This window comes from Scyliorhinus canicula, chromosome 3 (assembly GCF_902713615.1).
Source record: "Scyliorhinus canicula chromosome 3, sScyCan1.1, whole genome shotgun sequence".
Classification (NCBI taxonomy): Eukaryota; Metazoa; Chordata; class Chondrichthyes; order Carcharhiniformes; family Scyliorhinidae; genus Scyliorhinus; species Scyliorhinus canicula.
In genome coordinates, this window is record NC_052148.1 from 9,896,851 (window position 1) to 9,910,759 (window position 13,909).

General features: G+C 45.8%; 1 protein-coding gene across 1 annotated transcript in view; it reads right to left on the minus strand.

Moving 5' to 3' along the window:
* Nucleotides 1-13,909, minus strand: part of LOC119963606 (heat shock 70 kDa protein 12B-like) — a 51,241-nt gene that overhangs the window by 14,748 nt on the left and 22,584 nt on the right. The window contains exons 5-7 of the mRNA XM_038792939.1: nucleotides 7,456-7,560; nucleotides 3,697-3,813; nucleotides 1,258-1,429 (exon numbers count right to left, since the gene is read on the minus strand). Coding sequence (XP_038648867.1) covers nucleotides 1,258-1,429; nucleotides 3,697-3,813; nucleotides 7,456-7,560 — 394 coding nt within the window. The remainder of the gene's footprint in view (nucleotides 1-1,257; nucleotides 1,430-3,696; nucleotides 3,814-7,455; nucleotides 7,561-13,909) is intronic.

The following is a 13,909-nucleotide window of genomic DNA, read 5'->3' on the forward strand; positions in this document are numbered from 1 at the left end:
GGCCTGCTTCATTATCTGAGGAGTTGTGAATGGTGCTGAACATTGTGCAGTCATCCGCAAACATCCCAACTTCTGACCTTATGATGGAAGGGAGGTCATTGATGAAGCAGCTGAAGGTGGCTGGGCCTAGGACACGATCCTGAGACACTACTCCTGCAGTGATGTCCTGGAGCTGAGATGATTGACCTCCAACCACCACAACCATCTTCCTTTGTGCCGGGTATGACTCCAACCAGCGGAGAGTTTCCCCCTGATTCCCATTGACTCCAGTGTTGCTCGGGCTCCTTGATACCACACTCGGTCAAATGCTGCCTTAATGTCAAAGGGCAGTCACTCTCACTGCACCTTGCTCTCTCTCTCTCTCTGTTTCTCTCTCTCTCCCACTTTATCTCTCTGTCTTTCTCTCTTTTTCTCCGTCTTTTCCTGTCTTCCTGTGTAAGAGGCACAAAGAGATGAATGGCCTCACATCCTAGGAGTAACTGAAGCACTTGTCGTGGTGTGGACTATTTACCAATATTGTATTTAGTCCTAGCTAAGCTGGTCATGGAACCTAGTGGGATACAGATGATGCAATGAATAGGAGGAGCCAGGTCTGTATTTAGTTTTGCAGGCTGCTCAAATTTTTTTAGTTGGGCAGCAGTTTTCCATAGGATTGGCGTCTGACAAGACGGGTGTGTACTGGATCTGTCCTTGAAAGAATCTTTCTCTGAAAGCTTTGACAAAGAGACGTCCAGACTCCAAATGTCAGCTCCATTATTTCTCCACAGAAGCTGTCAGACCTGCTGACATTGTCCAGCATTTTCTGTTGGCTGTTCAGATTCCGGAATCTGCAGTTGTTTGCTTTTATCCCTGCCTGAAAGCATCTGCACAGATAAGAAAGTAAACCTGTTTTGTGAGCTTTATTCACAAGTGGCATTTGGACTGTATTGGGTTCTTTAATTGGAATGAGTGGCCGCTGCGCTTCCCGTTTTTCCTTTTATCCAAGAGCTGTTTAACTGGGAATTGTAAAGATATTTTTTTGTTGGTTAATTCTGTGTTTAGTTTAATTAATTAATTAATTAATTAATTAATGTAATGTAATTAATGTTTAGTTTAACATAAAGGATACGTATTGGTCAGAGTCATCACTCCTGGGGGATAAGTGTATTTTCTTCACCGTTTTACAAATTGACGATTTGTTTGGGGTTCCCGTCTGGGATCCTGACAAAAGTTGAGGTCGGGTCTGGGATCGTAACAGTTCACCAAACAGTTTCTGACCTTGCCGGAAGCTGGAAACGATGGGATTTTCTGGCCCATATCCATTGGTCACCTCGGTGCTGCTGAGCTCAATCAGTTGGTGGAGTCGGAGCTTCCTGCAGTAAATTGATGCAGCCTCCGGTTCCAGAGCAATAAGCAGTTGCTCTGGGTATTCACGAGAAGCCAACTCAGCCTGGGCACAGATAGATAGAGTGTGAGGGAGAGAGAGGAAGATAGGGGGAGAGAGAGGGACAGAGACAGTGGGAGAGAAGGAAAGACAGGGAGAGAAAGGAGAGGGCGATAGAGAAAGGAACAGATGAACAGGCAGAGATAGTAGGAGAGGGAGAAAGTGAGAGCAAGGCACACAGAGAGAGAGAGAGAGAAACAGATAAATAGCGACAGAGAGGGAGACAGGGTAGAGAAAGTCAGAGAGGGCACAGAGAGATAGAGAGTGGCAGCAAGAGAGGTTCAGGGAGAGAGAGAGAGAGAGAGCGATGGACAGAGCAGAGAGGCAGAAAGAGAAAAACAAGGACATAGGAAGGGCCAGAGCAAGAGAGAGAGACAGGGACAGTGGAAGAGAGCGAGAGACAGAAGAGAGAGAGACAGGTAGGAGGGAGAGAGAGACACAGATGGAGAGGGAGAGATGGTAGAAACAGAGACCGGGAGATAGACAGTGGGAGAAAGAAGGAGGGAGACAGAGAGAGAGGAACGCAGAGAAACAGAGACACAGAGAAAAAAGAGCATGAATCTGAGCACATTGCCAATTCAGTTACTGAGTAGGACAGATACATTATCCAGTAAATATCTAGAATATACCCTGTCAACTGGTTTTCCATGATAAATTCCCAGCTCCATATGATCAAATCTAACCTCTAACCAAATGGACACTACAGCACCACCTCAATGTTAAAGTATATCACTTTAACATAGGAACAGATTAGAGTTGGGGAATAAATGCTGGCATATCCAGCAACACCCATGGCCCATGAAAGAATGAAAAAAAACCTCTCTGTCTCTCTCTAGCTCCATGATTTTACTCTCTCTATTATAATTTTTACACTCTCTGGATTCTCCGCAGTGCCGCATTCCTGCCCCGACCTGCCGGTGGGATTCTCCGTTATACCGGCCGGTCAGTGGGGTTTCCCATTGTGGGGCAGCCCCCACGCTGTCGGGAAACCCCCAGGGCTGCCGGCAAAATGGAGAATCCCGCGGCGGAGAATCCCGCCCCTTGTCTCTGATCCTTTAATAACCTCTCTCTCTCTCTGACCTCTCTCTTTTTTATTTTTATAAATTTAGAGTACCCAATTCATTTTTTCCAATTAATGGGCAATTTACGTGGCCAATCCACTTACCCTGCACATCTTTGGGTTGTGGGGGCGAAACCCACACAAACACAGGGAGAATGTGCAAACTCCTCACGGACAGTGACCCAGAGCCGGGATCGAACCTGGGACCTCGGCGTCTCTGACCTCTCTCAATGGCCTTTCTCTAATATCACTCTTTGTAACTCTCTCTCAGATCACTTTCTCAAAGGTCTCCCTCTAATATCACTCTTTAGTCATTGTCTCTCTCAATGATCCCTCTCCAATTTCACTCTATGATAACTCTCTCTCTAATATAATAACAATCTTTATTGTCACAAGTTGGCTTACATTAACACTGGAATGAAGTTACTGTGAAAAGCCCCTTGTCGCCACATTCCGGCGCCTCTTCAGGCACACCGAGGGAGAATTCAGAATGTCCAATTCATCTAACAAGCACGTCTTTCGGGACTTGTGGGAGGAAACCGGAGCACCGGGAGGAAACCCACGCAGACACGGGGAGAACGTGCAGACTCCGCACAGACAGTGACCATAGCGGGAATCGAACCTGGGACCCTGGAGCTGTGAAACAACAGTGCTAACCACTGTGCTACCAGCACTCTTTGATAACTCTCTCCCTCTCTTACTCTCTCTCGATCCCTCTCTATTATCACTCTTTAGTAACTCTCTCTCTCTGATAACCTTCTCTGTTATCACTGTCTGATAATGCTCCCTCTCTCTGAACGCAGCCTCTCTGATCTCTCTCCGTGAATTAAACAATAGAACATAGAACATAGAACAGTACAGCACAGAACAGGCCCTTCGGCCCTCAATGTTGTGCCGAGCCATGATCACCCTACTCAAACCCACGTATCCACCCTATACCCGTAACCCAACAACCCCCCCTTAACCTTACTTTTATTAGGACACTACGGGCAATTTAGCATGGCCAATCCACCTAACCCGCACATCTTTGGACTGTGGGAGGAAACCGGAGCACCCGGAGGAAACCCACGCACACAGGGGGAGGACGTGCAGACTCCACACAGACAGTGACCCAGCCGGGAATCGAACCTGGGACCCTGGAGCTGTGAAGCATTTATGCTAACCACCATGCTACCCTGCTGCCCCTGACTACTGACTTGCTGTCACTCCTTACCTGATACGCAGCCTCCCTCATGAATTGTTTTGCTGGTTGTTTCCATATTGCTGGTACGGTGATTACCCAACGCACATCGTTAGTGTCCAGTGCGATCAAGAATTGATCATTCAGCTCCTGCCAACGTACAAACATAAAACTGCTCTAGAATAGGAAGAGAAAAGAAGCTCCACACAGCATAAAGAACCAACTTGTATTGGCCTGGATCAAACCCACACGTCCGCATATGTGAACTGGGAAAATCATGTGGGGAATGGATCCCAAGAAAGGGAATTTGTGGAATGTCTAATAGATGGTTTTTTGGAGCAGCTTGTGACAGAGCCTACTAGGGAACAGGCAATTCTGGATTTGGTGATGTGTAATGAGGCAGACTACATTAGGGAACTTAAGGTGAAGGAACCCTGAGGGACCAGTGACCACAATATGATAGAATTTACCCTGCAGTTTGAGAGGGAGAAGCTGGAGTCAGAGGTAACGGTATTACAATTAAATAAGGGTATCTACAAAGACACGAGGGAGGAGCTGGCCAGAGTTGATTGGAAAAGGAGCCGAGCAGGGAAGACAGTGGAACAGCAATGACAGGAGTTTTTGGGGGTTATTCGGGAGGCACAACAGAAATTCATCCCAAGGAGGAGGAAACATACTGAGGGGAGGACAAGGCATCCATGGCTGATGAGGGATGTCAAGGACAGGATAAAGGCTAAGGAAAAAGCATACAAAGTGGCGAGGATTAGTGGGAAGCCAGAGGATTGGGAATCATTTAAAAGCGAGCAGAGGATAACTAAAAAAGCAATAAGGGGGGAGAAGATGAAGTATGAGTGCAAGCTAGCTAGTAATATAAAGGAAGATAGGAAGAGTTTCTTTCAATATATAAAAGGTAAGAGAGAGGCAAAAATAGACATTGGATCACTGGAAAATGTGGCTGGAGAAGTAATAATAGGAAAGAAAGAAATGGCAGACGAACTGAATAGTTACTTTGCATCAGTCTTCACGGTGGAAGACACCAGTGGGATGCCAGAGCTCCAGGAGAATCAGGGAGCAGGGGTGAGTGCAGTGACCATTACTAAGGAGAAGGTTCTGGGGAAACTGAAAGGTCTGAAGGTGGATAAGTCACCTGGACCGGATGGACTACATCCCAGGGTCCTAAAAGAGATAGCTGAGGAGATTGTGGAGGCATTGGTGATGATCTTTCAGGAATCACTGGAGGCAGGAAGGGTCCCAGAGGACTGGAAAGTGGCTAATGTAACATCGCTGTTTAAAATGGGAGGGAGGCAGAAAACGAGAAATTATAGGCCGGTTAGCCTGACTTCGGTCATTGGTAAGATTTTACAGTCTGTTATTAACGATGAGATCGTGAAGCACTTGGAAGTGCATGGTAAAATAGGACTGTGTCAGCACGGCTTTGTCAAAGGGAGGTTGTGTCTGACAAATCTGTTAGAGTTCTTTGAGGAGGTAACAAGGAAGTTAGACAAAGGAGAACCAGTGGACGTGATTTATTTAGATTTCCAGAAGGCCTTTGACAAGGTGCCGTATAGGAGACTGTTCAATAAGCTAAGAGCCCATGGTGTTCAGGGTAAGATCCTGGCATGGATAGAGGATTGGCTGACTGGCAGAAGGCAGAGAGTGGGGATAAAGGGGTCGTTTTCAGGATGGCAGCCGGTGACTAGTGGTGTACCTCAGGGGTCTGTGCTGGGATCACAACTTTTCACAATATACATTAATGATCTGGAGGCACTGTTGCTAAGTTTGCAGATGATACAAATATATGTAGAGGGGCAGGTAGTATTGAGGAAGCAAGGTGGCTGCAGAAGGATTTGGACAGGCTAAGGGAGTGGGCAGTGAAGTGGCAGATGAAATACAATGTGGAAAAGTGTGAGGTTAGGCACTTTGGAAGGAGGAATTTAGGCATAGACTATTTTCTAAATGGGGAAATGCTGAGGAAATCAGAAGCACAAAGGGACTTAGGAGTCCTTGTTCACGATTCCCTTACGGTTAATCTGCAGGTTCAGTCGGCAGTTAGGAAGGCAAATGCAATGTTAGCATTCCTGTTGTAATGAAAATTGGAAGAATATGTCATTTGAAACATGAAAGTAACACTGAGAATGCCTGGGATTTTAAATGAAAGAGAAAAGTCCCACGAAGGGTTAACAGCAGGACAAGCAGTTTGAAATACCACAAGGCCAAGACAACTCCTTTCCAGATAAAGAAGCTTTAGTGAATTAGGTTTTGGTAACACATAAAGTGGTAGTTACAAGATAGTAAGGGAGTTTTAGTTACAATTATATACATATATAATTTAATTTACATTTTTTGTTTACACACATTTTTAGAAGTTAAACTTTTTAGCAGATAATCAACTTGGAAGGGTCAGGATTTGCGTCCCAATTTAGATAAGGTTAGAATACATGTGTGACAGACAGGTGCCAGTTGAATGCAGAAAAGCGAGCTGCTTCACTGAGCACAAGTTATGATAACACTAAGGCTTGATATCAGAACATTTCTCTGAAGAAGCAGCAACCAAATTTATGACCTGTCAAGCAGAACCCAATAGCTCAAAGACTCACAACTGGCCCCAACAAGAAAAGATCTTTTTACCTTTCTGTAAAAGTAGTTTTTATCTTTTTAACTTGAAAATAAAGTGAAATTGATAACCTGATTATTATTATTAAAAAGTTTACTTTACTCTACTTAGCAAGCCGGACCCGTGTGTAAGCTACTGAGTGGTAAGTAGGCGGAATCTCCGAGGAAGATATGGATTATACCTGGGGGATAACTTGAAATAATAGTTTAACCTGATTGCCATCCACCTAAGTCTGCCTAGGAGTCCGGGAAAGCAAGGGAATCCCTGGATCACCATTTAGAATTACAGCGCTCTATTGATTATAGGTGGAATTCTAAGAATAGTGGTGAGGTTTTTACTTTAATGTCGAGAGGGCTAGAATACAAGACCAGGGATGTACTTCTGAGGCTGGATAAGGCTCTGGTCCAACTCCATTTGGATTAGTGTGAGCAGTTTTGGGCCCCGTATCTATGGAAGGACGTGCTGGGGCCTTGGAATGGGTCTAGAGGAGGTTCACAAGAATGATCCCTGGAATGAAAAGCTTGTTGTATGGGGTCTGTATTCGTTGGAGTTTAGAAGGATAAGGGGGGGATCTTATTGAAACTTACAGGATACTGTGAGGCCTGGATAGAGTGGATGTGGAGAGGACGTTTCCACTTGTAGGAAAAACTAGAACCAGAGGACACCATCTCAGACTAAAGGGACAATCCTTTAAAACAGAGATGAGGAGGAATTTTTTCAGCCAAGGGTAGTGAATCTGTGGAAATCTTTGCCGCAGAAGGCTGTGGAGGCCAAAACACTGAGTGTCTTTAAGACAGAGATAGATAGGTTCTTGATTGATAAGGGGATCAGGGGTTATGGGGAGAAGGCAGGAGAATGGGGATGAGAAAAATATCAGCCATGATTGAATGGCGGAGCAGACTCGATGGGCTGAGTGGCCTGATTCTGATCCTATGTCTTATGGTCTTACGGTTTTATGTCAATTCCTGATCTGGTACAGCCTCCCTGACCATATCAACCCCCCCCCCCCCCTCCCACCCCCACACCCCCCTCCCTGCCTCAGCACTCAGAGCTGGTTTGATGGTGCCTGATAACCCAGATATCCAACAGTGGGAAAATATTCCCATCCTGAGCTGGCACTGACAACTAGGCCGGGGTGTGGAGGCCAGAGATCAGAAGATTGAAGTCTCCAAACTGACCTTTAGTGCATGCTTCCGGAAGTATCTCAGTGCGTGGGAGAAGACATCCAGGGCTTTCACACTCTTCCCGTTTACAGCCTTCAGCTCCGTTTCCATGGAGAGGTCCTGGAGAAATAAGACAATGGATGTAAAATGTCAGCATTTGTGGAGAGTTGCGGAACCAGCGAGGGAGGTAAGGGAATGCCTCCATGTGTGCCGGCCCTCCAGGCAGACCCAGGGTTGGACGGAACTCCAGCACACTCTGACCTCAGGGGCATTTCTGCTTACCAGAGAGCATTACCACAGAGGGCAGAGAAACAGACTGTTCCGTTCATGCTGGAGTTTACACTCCACTCAACCGCAGAACCAGAATTCCTACAATGCAGAAGGAGGCCATTCGGCCCATTGTGTTGGCACCGACCCTCTGAAAGACCACCCTATCGAGGCCCTACTCCCCCAACATATCCCTGTGATCCCACCTAACGTTCACATCCCTGGACACTAAGGGCAATTTATCACGATCAATCCACCTAACCTGCACATCTTTGGACTGTGGGAGGAACCCGGAGCACCCGGAGGAAACCCACGCAGACACGGGGAGAATGTGGAGACTCCGCACAGACAGTGGTCCAAGGCCAGAATTGAACCCAGGTCCCGGGCAGTGTGAGGCACCACTGTGCCACCGTGCCACCCTCCAACTCCTACCCACCTGTCAAATCTAAATCTACCACCGTAATCCCTGTTTTCTTCTGTCTCATGTGCTTAATGTGCTTCCCTCTACTACACTATTCACCACAACCACTCCTTGTGATCGTGAGCTCTACATTCCCACCACAGCACAGGAACAGGCCCTTCGGCCCTCCAACCCTGTACCGGTCATGATACCAACCTTTGCCAAAACCTTTAGCACTTCCTTGTGCCGTATCCCTCTATACCCATCCTATCCATGTATTTGTCAAGATGCCTTTTCAACGCCGTTAATGTATCTGATTCCACAACCTCCCCTGGCAGCGCGTTCCAGTCACTCACCTCCCTCTGTGTAAAAAACCTGCCTCGCACATCTCCTCTAACCTTTGCCCCACGGACCTTAAACTTATGCCCCCTGGGGAGCTAAGACTTTATGGTGGAACAGTTGAGGAACAGTGGAGAACCTTCCAAGCGATTTTTCACAGTGCTCAGCAAAGGTTTATACCAACAAAAAGGAAGGACGGAAGAAAGAGGGAAAATCGACCGTGGATATCTAAGGAAATAAGGGAGAGTATCAAATTGAAGGAAAAAGCATATAAAGTGGCAAAGATTGCTGGGAGATTAGAGGACTGGGAAATCTTTAGGGGGCAACAGAAAACTACTAAAAAAGCTATAAAGAAGAGTAAGATAGAGTATGAGAGTAAACTTGCTCAGAATATAAAAACAGACAGTAAAAGTTTTTACAAATATATAAGACAAAAAAGAGTGGCTAAGGTAAATATTGGTCCTTTAGAGGATGAGAAGGGAGTTTTAATAATGGGAAATGAGGAAATGGCTGAGGAACTGAACAGGTTTTTTGGGTCGGTCTTCACAGTGGAAGACACAAATAACATGCCAGCGACTGATAGAAATTAGGCTATGACAGGTGAGGACCTTGAGAGGATTGTTATCACTAAGGAGGGAGTGATGGGCAAGCTAATGGGGCTAAAGGTAGACAAGTCTCCTGGCCCTGATGGAATGCATCCCAGAGTGCTAAAAGAGATGGCTAGGGAAATTGCAGATGCACTAGTGATAATTTACCGAAATTCACTAGACTCTGGGGTGGTCCCGGTGGATTGGAAATTAGCAAACGTGACGCCACTGTTTAAAAAAGGAGGTAGGCAGAAAGCAGGAAATTATAGGCCAGTGAGCTTAACTTCGGTAATAGGGAAGATGCTGGAATCTATCATCAAGGAAGAAATAGCGAGGCATCTGGATAGAAATTGTCCCATTGGGCAGACGCAGCATGGGTTCGTAAAAGGCAGGTCATGCCTAACTAATTTAGTGGAATTTTTTGAGGACATTACCAGTGCAGTAGATAACGGGGAGCCGATGGATGTGGTATATCTGGATTTCCAGAAAGCCTTTGACAAGGTGCCACACAAAAGGTTGCTGCATAAGATAAAGATGCATGCCATTAAGGGTAAAGTAGTAGCATGGATAGAGGATTGGTTAATTAATAGAAAGCAAAGAGTTGGGATAAATGGGTGTTTCTCTGGTTGGCAATCAGTAGCTAGTGGTGTCCCTCAGGGATCCGTGTTGGGCCCACAATTGTTCACAATTTACATAGATGATTTGGAGTTGGGGACCAAGGGCAATGTGTCCAAGTTTGCAGATGACACTAAGATGAGTGGTAAAGCGAAAAGTGCAGAGGATACTGGAAGTCTGCAGAGGGATTTGGATAGGTTAAGTGAATGGGCTCGGGTCTGGCAGATGGAATACAATGTTGACAAATGTGAGGTTATCCATTTTGGTAGGAATAACAGCAAACGGGATTATTATTTAAACAATAAAATATTAAAGCATGCCGCTGTTCAGAGAGACTTGGGTGTGCTAGTGCATGAGTCACAGAAGGTTGGTTTACAAGTGCAACAGGTGATTAAGAAGGCAAATGGAATTTTGTCCTTCATTGCTAGAGGGATGGAGTTTAAGACTAGGGAGGTTATGTTACAATTATATAAGGTGTTAGTGCGGCCACACCTGGAGTATTGTGTTCAGTTTTGGTCTCCTTACTTGAGAAAGGACGTACTGGCGCTGGAGGGTGTGCAGAGGAGATTCACTAGGTTAATCCCAGAGCTGAAGGGATTGGATTATGAGGAGAGGTTGAGTAGACTGGGACTGTACTCGTTGGAATTTAGAAGGATGAGGGGGGATCTTATAGAAACATTTAAAATTATGAAGGGAATAGATAGGATAGATGCGGGCAGGTTGTTTCCACTGGCGGGTGACAGCAGAACTAGGGGACATAGCCTCAAAATAAGGGGAAGTAGATTTAGGACTGAGTTTAGGAGGAACTTCTTCATCCAAAGGGTTGTGAATCTATGGAATTCCTTGCCCAGTGAAGCAGTTAAGGCTCCTTCATTACATGTTTTTAAGGTAAAGATAGATAGTTTTTTGAAGAATAAAGGGATTAAGGGTTATGGTGTTCGGGCCGGAAAGTGGAGCTGAGTCCACAAAAGATCAGCCATGATCTAATTGAATGGCGGAGCAGGCTCGAGGGGCCAGATGGCCTACTCCTGCTCCTAGTTCTTATGTTCTTATGTTCTTATGGTGACTGACCCCTCCACCCTGGGAAAGAGTGCCTGCCCATCCACTCTATCTGTGCTCTTCATAATCTTGTAAACCTCTATCAGGTCACCCCCTCAACCTCCGTCTTTCTAATGAAAACAGTCTGAGTCTATTCAGCCTCTCCACATAGCTAACACCCTCCAGATCAGGCAACATCCTGGTAAACCTCCTCTGCACCCTCTCCAAAGCCTCCACATCCTTCTGGTAGTGTGGCGACCAAAATTGTGCACAATATTCCAAGTGCGGCCTTACCAAGGTTCTATACAACTGCAGCATAACTTACCAGTTTTTATCCTCGATGCCCCGTCCAATGAAGACAAGCATTTTGTCTGCTTTTCTTGATGACCTTGTCCACTTATGTTGCCACTTTCAAAGATCTGTGGACCTGCACGCCCAGATCTCTCTGACTTTCTATATGCCTGAGACTTTTGCCATTTACGGTATATTTCCCCTCTATGTTGGACCTACCAAAATGCATTTTCTCACATTTCTCCAGATAAAACTTCATTTGCCATTTCTCTGCCCAAGTCTCCAACATATCTATGTCCTGTTGTGTCATCTGCAAATCCTCAACACTATCTGCCACTCCGCCAACCTTAGTGTCATCCGCGAATTTACTAATCACCGTAATCCCCTATTCTCTTCTCTCTCATAGTCCCCTCCGCTATACTATTCACCTCAACCACTCCCTGCGGTCGTCAGTTCGACATTCCCACCACTCTTTGTGTGAAAAGGTTTCTCGGGAATTCTGATTTTGTGGTGACTGTCATATCGATGGCCACCAATTACTCCCTCCCCCACCAGAGGGAACATTCTGTATCCACCACAGCAAAACCTCGACCTACATTCTGCCACCCATTGGCCTGGTATTTTCAAAAGGAAGAATTCCAGCCCCTTCATCCTTTCCTGAGAGGTATAACCTTTGTAAATCTGATCTTTAATAATGCTATATCTTTTCTCTAATATGGCGGACAGAACTGCAAACTTACTCGAGATTCAATACAAGTTGAGCATAATTTCTCTAGTTTTCAACTCTAACCCAGTGGAACAACAATCCAGAGTATTTGCTTTGCTGTTTTAGTGTCTTGTACACAATTTATGTGTTTGTACTCCCACATTCCATTGATTCCTTTTAGATTCTTCATTTCAAATAAATACATGACTTCCTCATCTTTCTGAACAGAACATAATACATCACATTTATCTATGTTGAAATTATTTCCCAATTACGCGCCAACTCAAAATTTCCACTTCACATTGTCGATGTTTGTATCAAACACTCCCAGGACAGGTACAGCACAGGGTTAGATACAGAGCAAAACTCCCTCTGCACTCTCCCCATCAAACACTCCCAGGACAGGTACAGCACGGGGTTAGATACACAGTAAAGCTCTCTCTACACTGCCCCATCAAACACTCCCAGGAGAGGTACAGCACGGGGTTAGATACAGAGTAAAGCTCCCTCTACACTGTCCCCATCAAACACTCCCAGGACAGGTACAGCACGGGGTTAGGTACAGAGTAAAGCTCCCTCTACACTGTCCCCATCAAACACTCCCAGGACAGGTACAGCACGGGGATAGATACAGAGTAAAGATCCCTCTACACTGTCCCCATCAAACTCTCCCAGGACAGGCACAGCACGGGGTTAGATACAGAGTAAAGCTCCCTCTACACTGTCCCCATCTGCACAGGATTAGATACAGAGTAAAGCTCCCTCTGCACTGTCCCCATCAAATACTCCCAGGACAGGTACAGCACATGGTTAGATACAGAGGAGAGCTCCCTCTACACTGTCCCCATCAAACAGTCCCAGGACAGCTACAGCACGGGGTTAGATACAGAGTAAAGCTCCCTCTACACTGCCCCCATCAAACACTCCCATGACAGGTACAGCACAGAGTTAGATACAGAGTAAAGCTCCCTCTACACTGTCCCCTTTGTCAGGTGGATGTACGTTTAAGAAATGGGTGTTTATCAAATAGCTGCAGTGATGTTAGTGTGTGGGTGGAGATGGGCTATCTGTCTGTCTTTTACTATTGTTTTTGAGCTGGGAACTGCAGTGTGTTTAGTTTCATTTTCAGTGTTGGAGAGCTGCATTCACAGCAAGACGATGTTATGATCTCTCTCAGCAATATAAAGAATGTCTCCAAATCACTTGATGATTTCAAAGTAATAGCTGTTTCTGTAGAGAATTTAAACCTGCTGTCTTTATTTTAAAAGGGTTTAACTGATGGATGTTGTTTGGGACGTTATTAAGGGTTATCTATAGAGTACTGTATCTTTTCGGGGGTTGTCAGGGTTGGTAGTTGATAAACTGTTTACTGCGTATTTATAAAATGTAAACTGAATTCATAGAATGAGCATTATTTTTGTTTAAAAATACTTTTAGGTCTCTATTGCATCACACCTGTAAAGTGGGCGCTTGAGCGCCCCATATCCAAAATCTTTAAAAGGTTGTGGGTCAGGTGAACTCCATGATATACTTTGGGGTTCTCTAAATCCTGGCCTATAATACCACCAAACACTCCCAGGACAGGTACAGCACAGGCTTAGATAGAGTAACTCTCCCTCTACACTGTCCCCATCAAACACTCCCAGGACAGGTACAGCATGGGGTTCGATACAGAGTAAAGCTCCCTCTACACTGTCCCCATCAAACACTCCCAGGACAGGGACAGCACGGGGTTAGATACAGAGTAAAGCTCCCTCTATACTGTCCCCATCAAACACTCCCAGGACAGGTACAGCACGGGGTTAGATACAGAGTAAAGCTCCCTCTACACTGTCCCCATCAAACACTCCCAGGACAGGTACAGCACAGGGTTAGATACAGAGTAAAGCTCCCTCTACGCTGTCCCCATCAAACACTCCCAGGACAGGTACAGCACGGGGTTAGATACAGAGTAAAGCTCCCTCTACACTGTCCCCATCAAACACTCCCGGGACAGGTACAGCACGGGGTTAGGTACAGAGTAAAGCTCCCTCTACACTGTCCCCATCAAACACTCCCAGGACAGGTACAGCACAGAGTTAGATACAGAGTAAAGCTCCCTCTACACTGTCCCCATCAAACACTCCCAGGACAGGTACAGCACGGAGTTAGATACAGAGTAAAGCTGCCTCTACACTGTCCTCATCAACATGCCGCTGGGGGTGTGGTGATCTGTGGGGTCGCCAC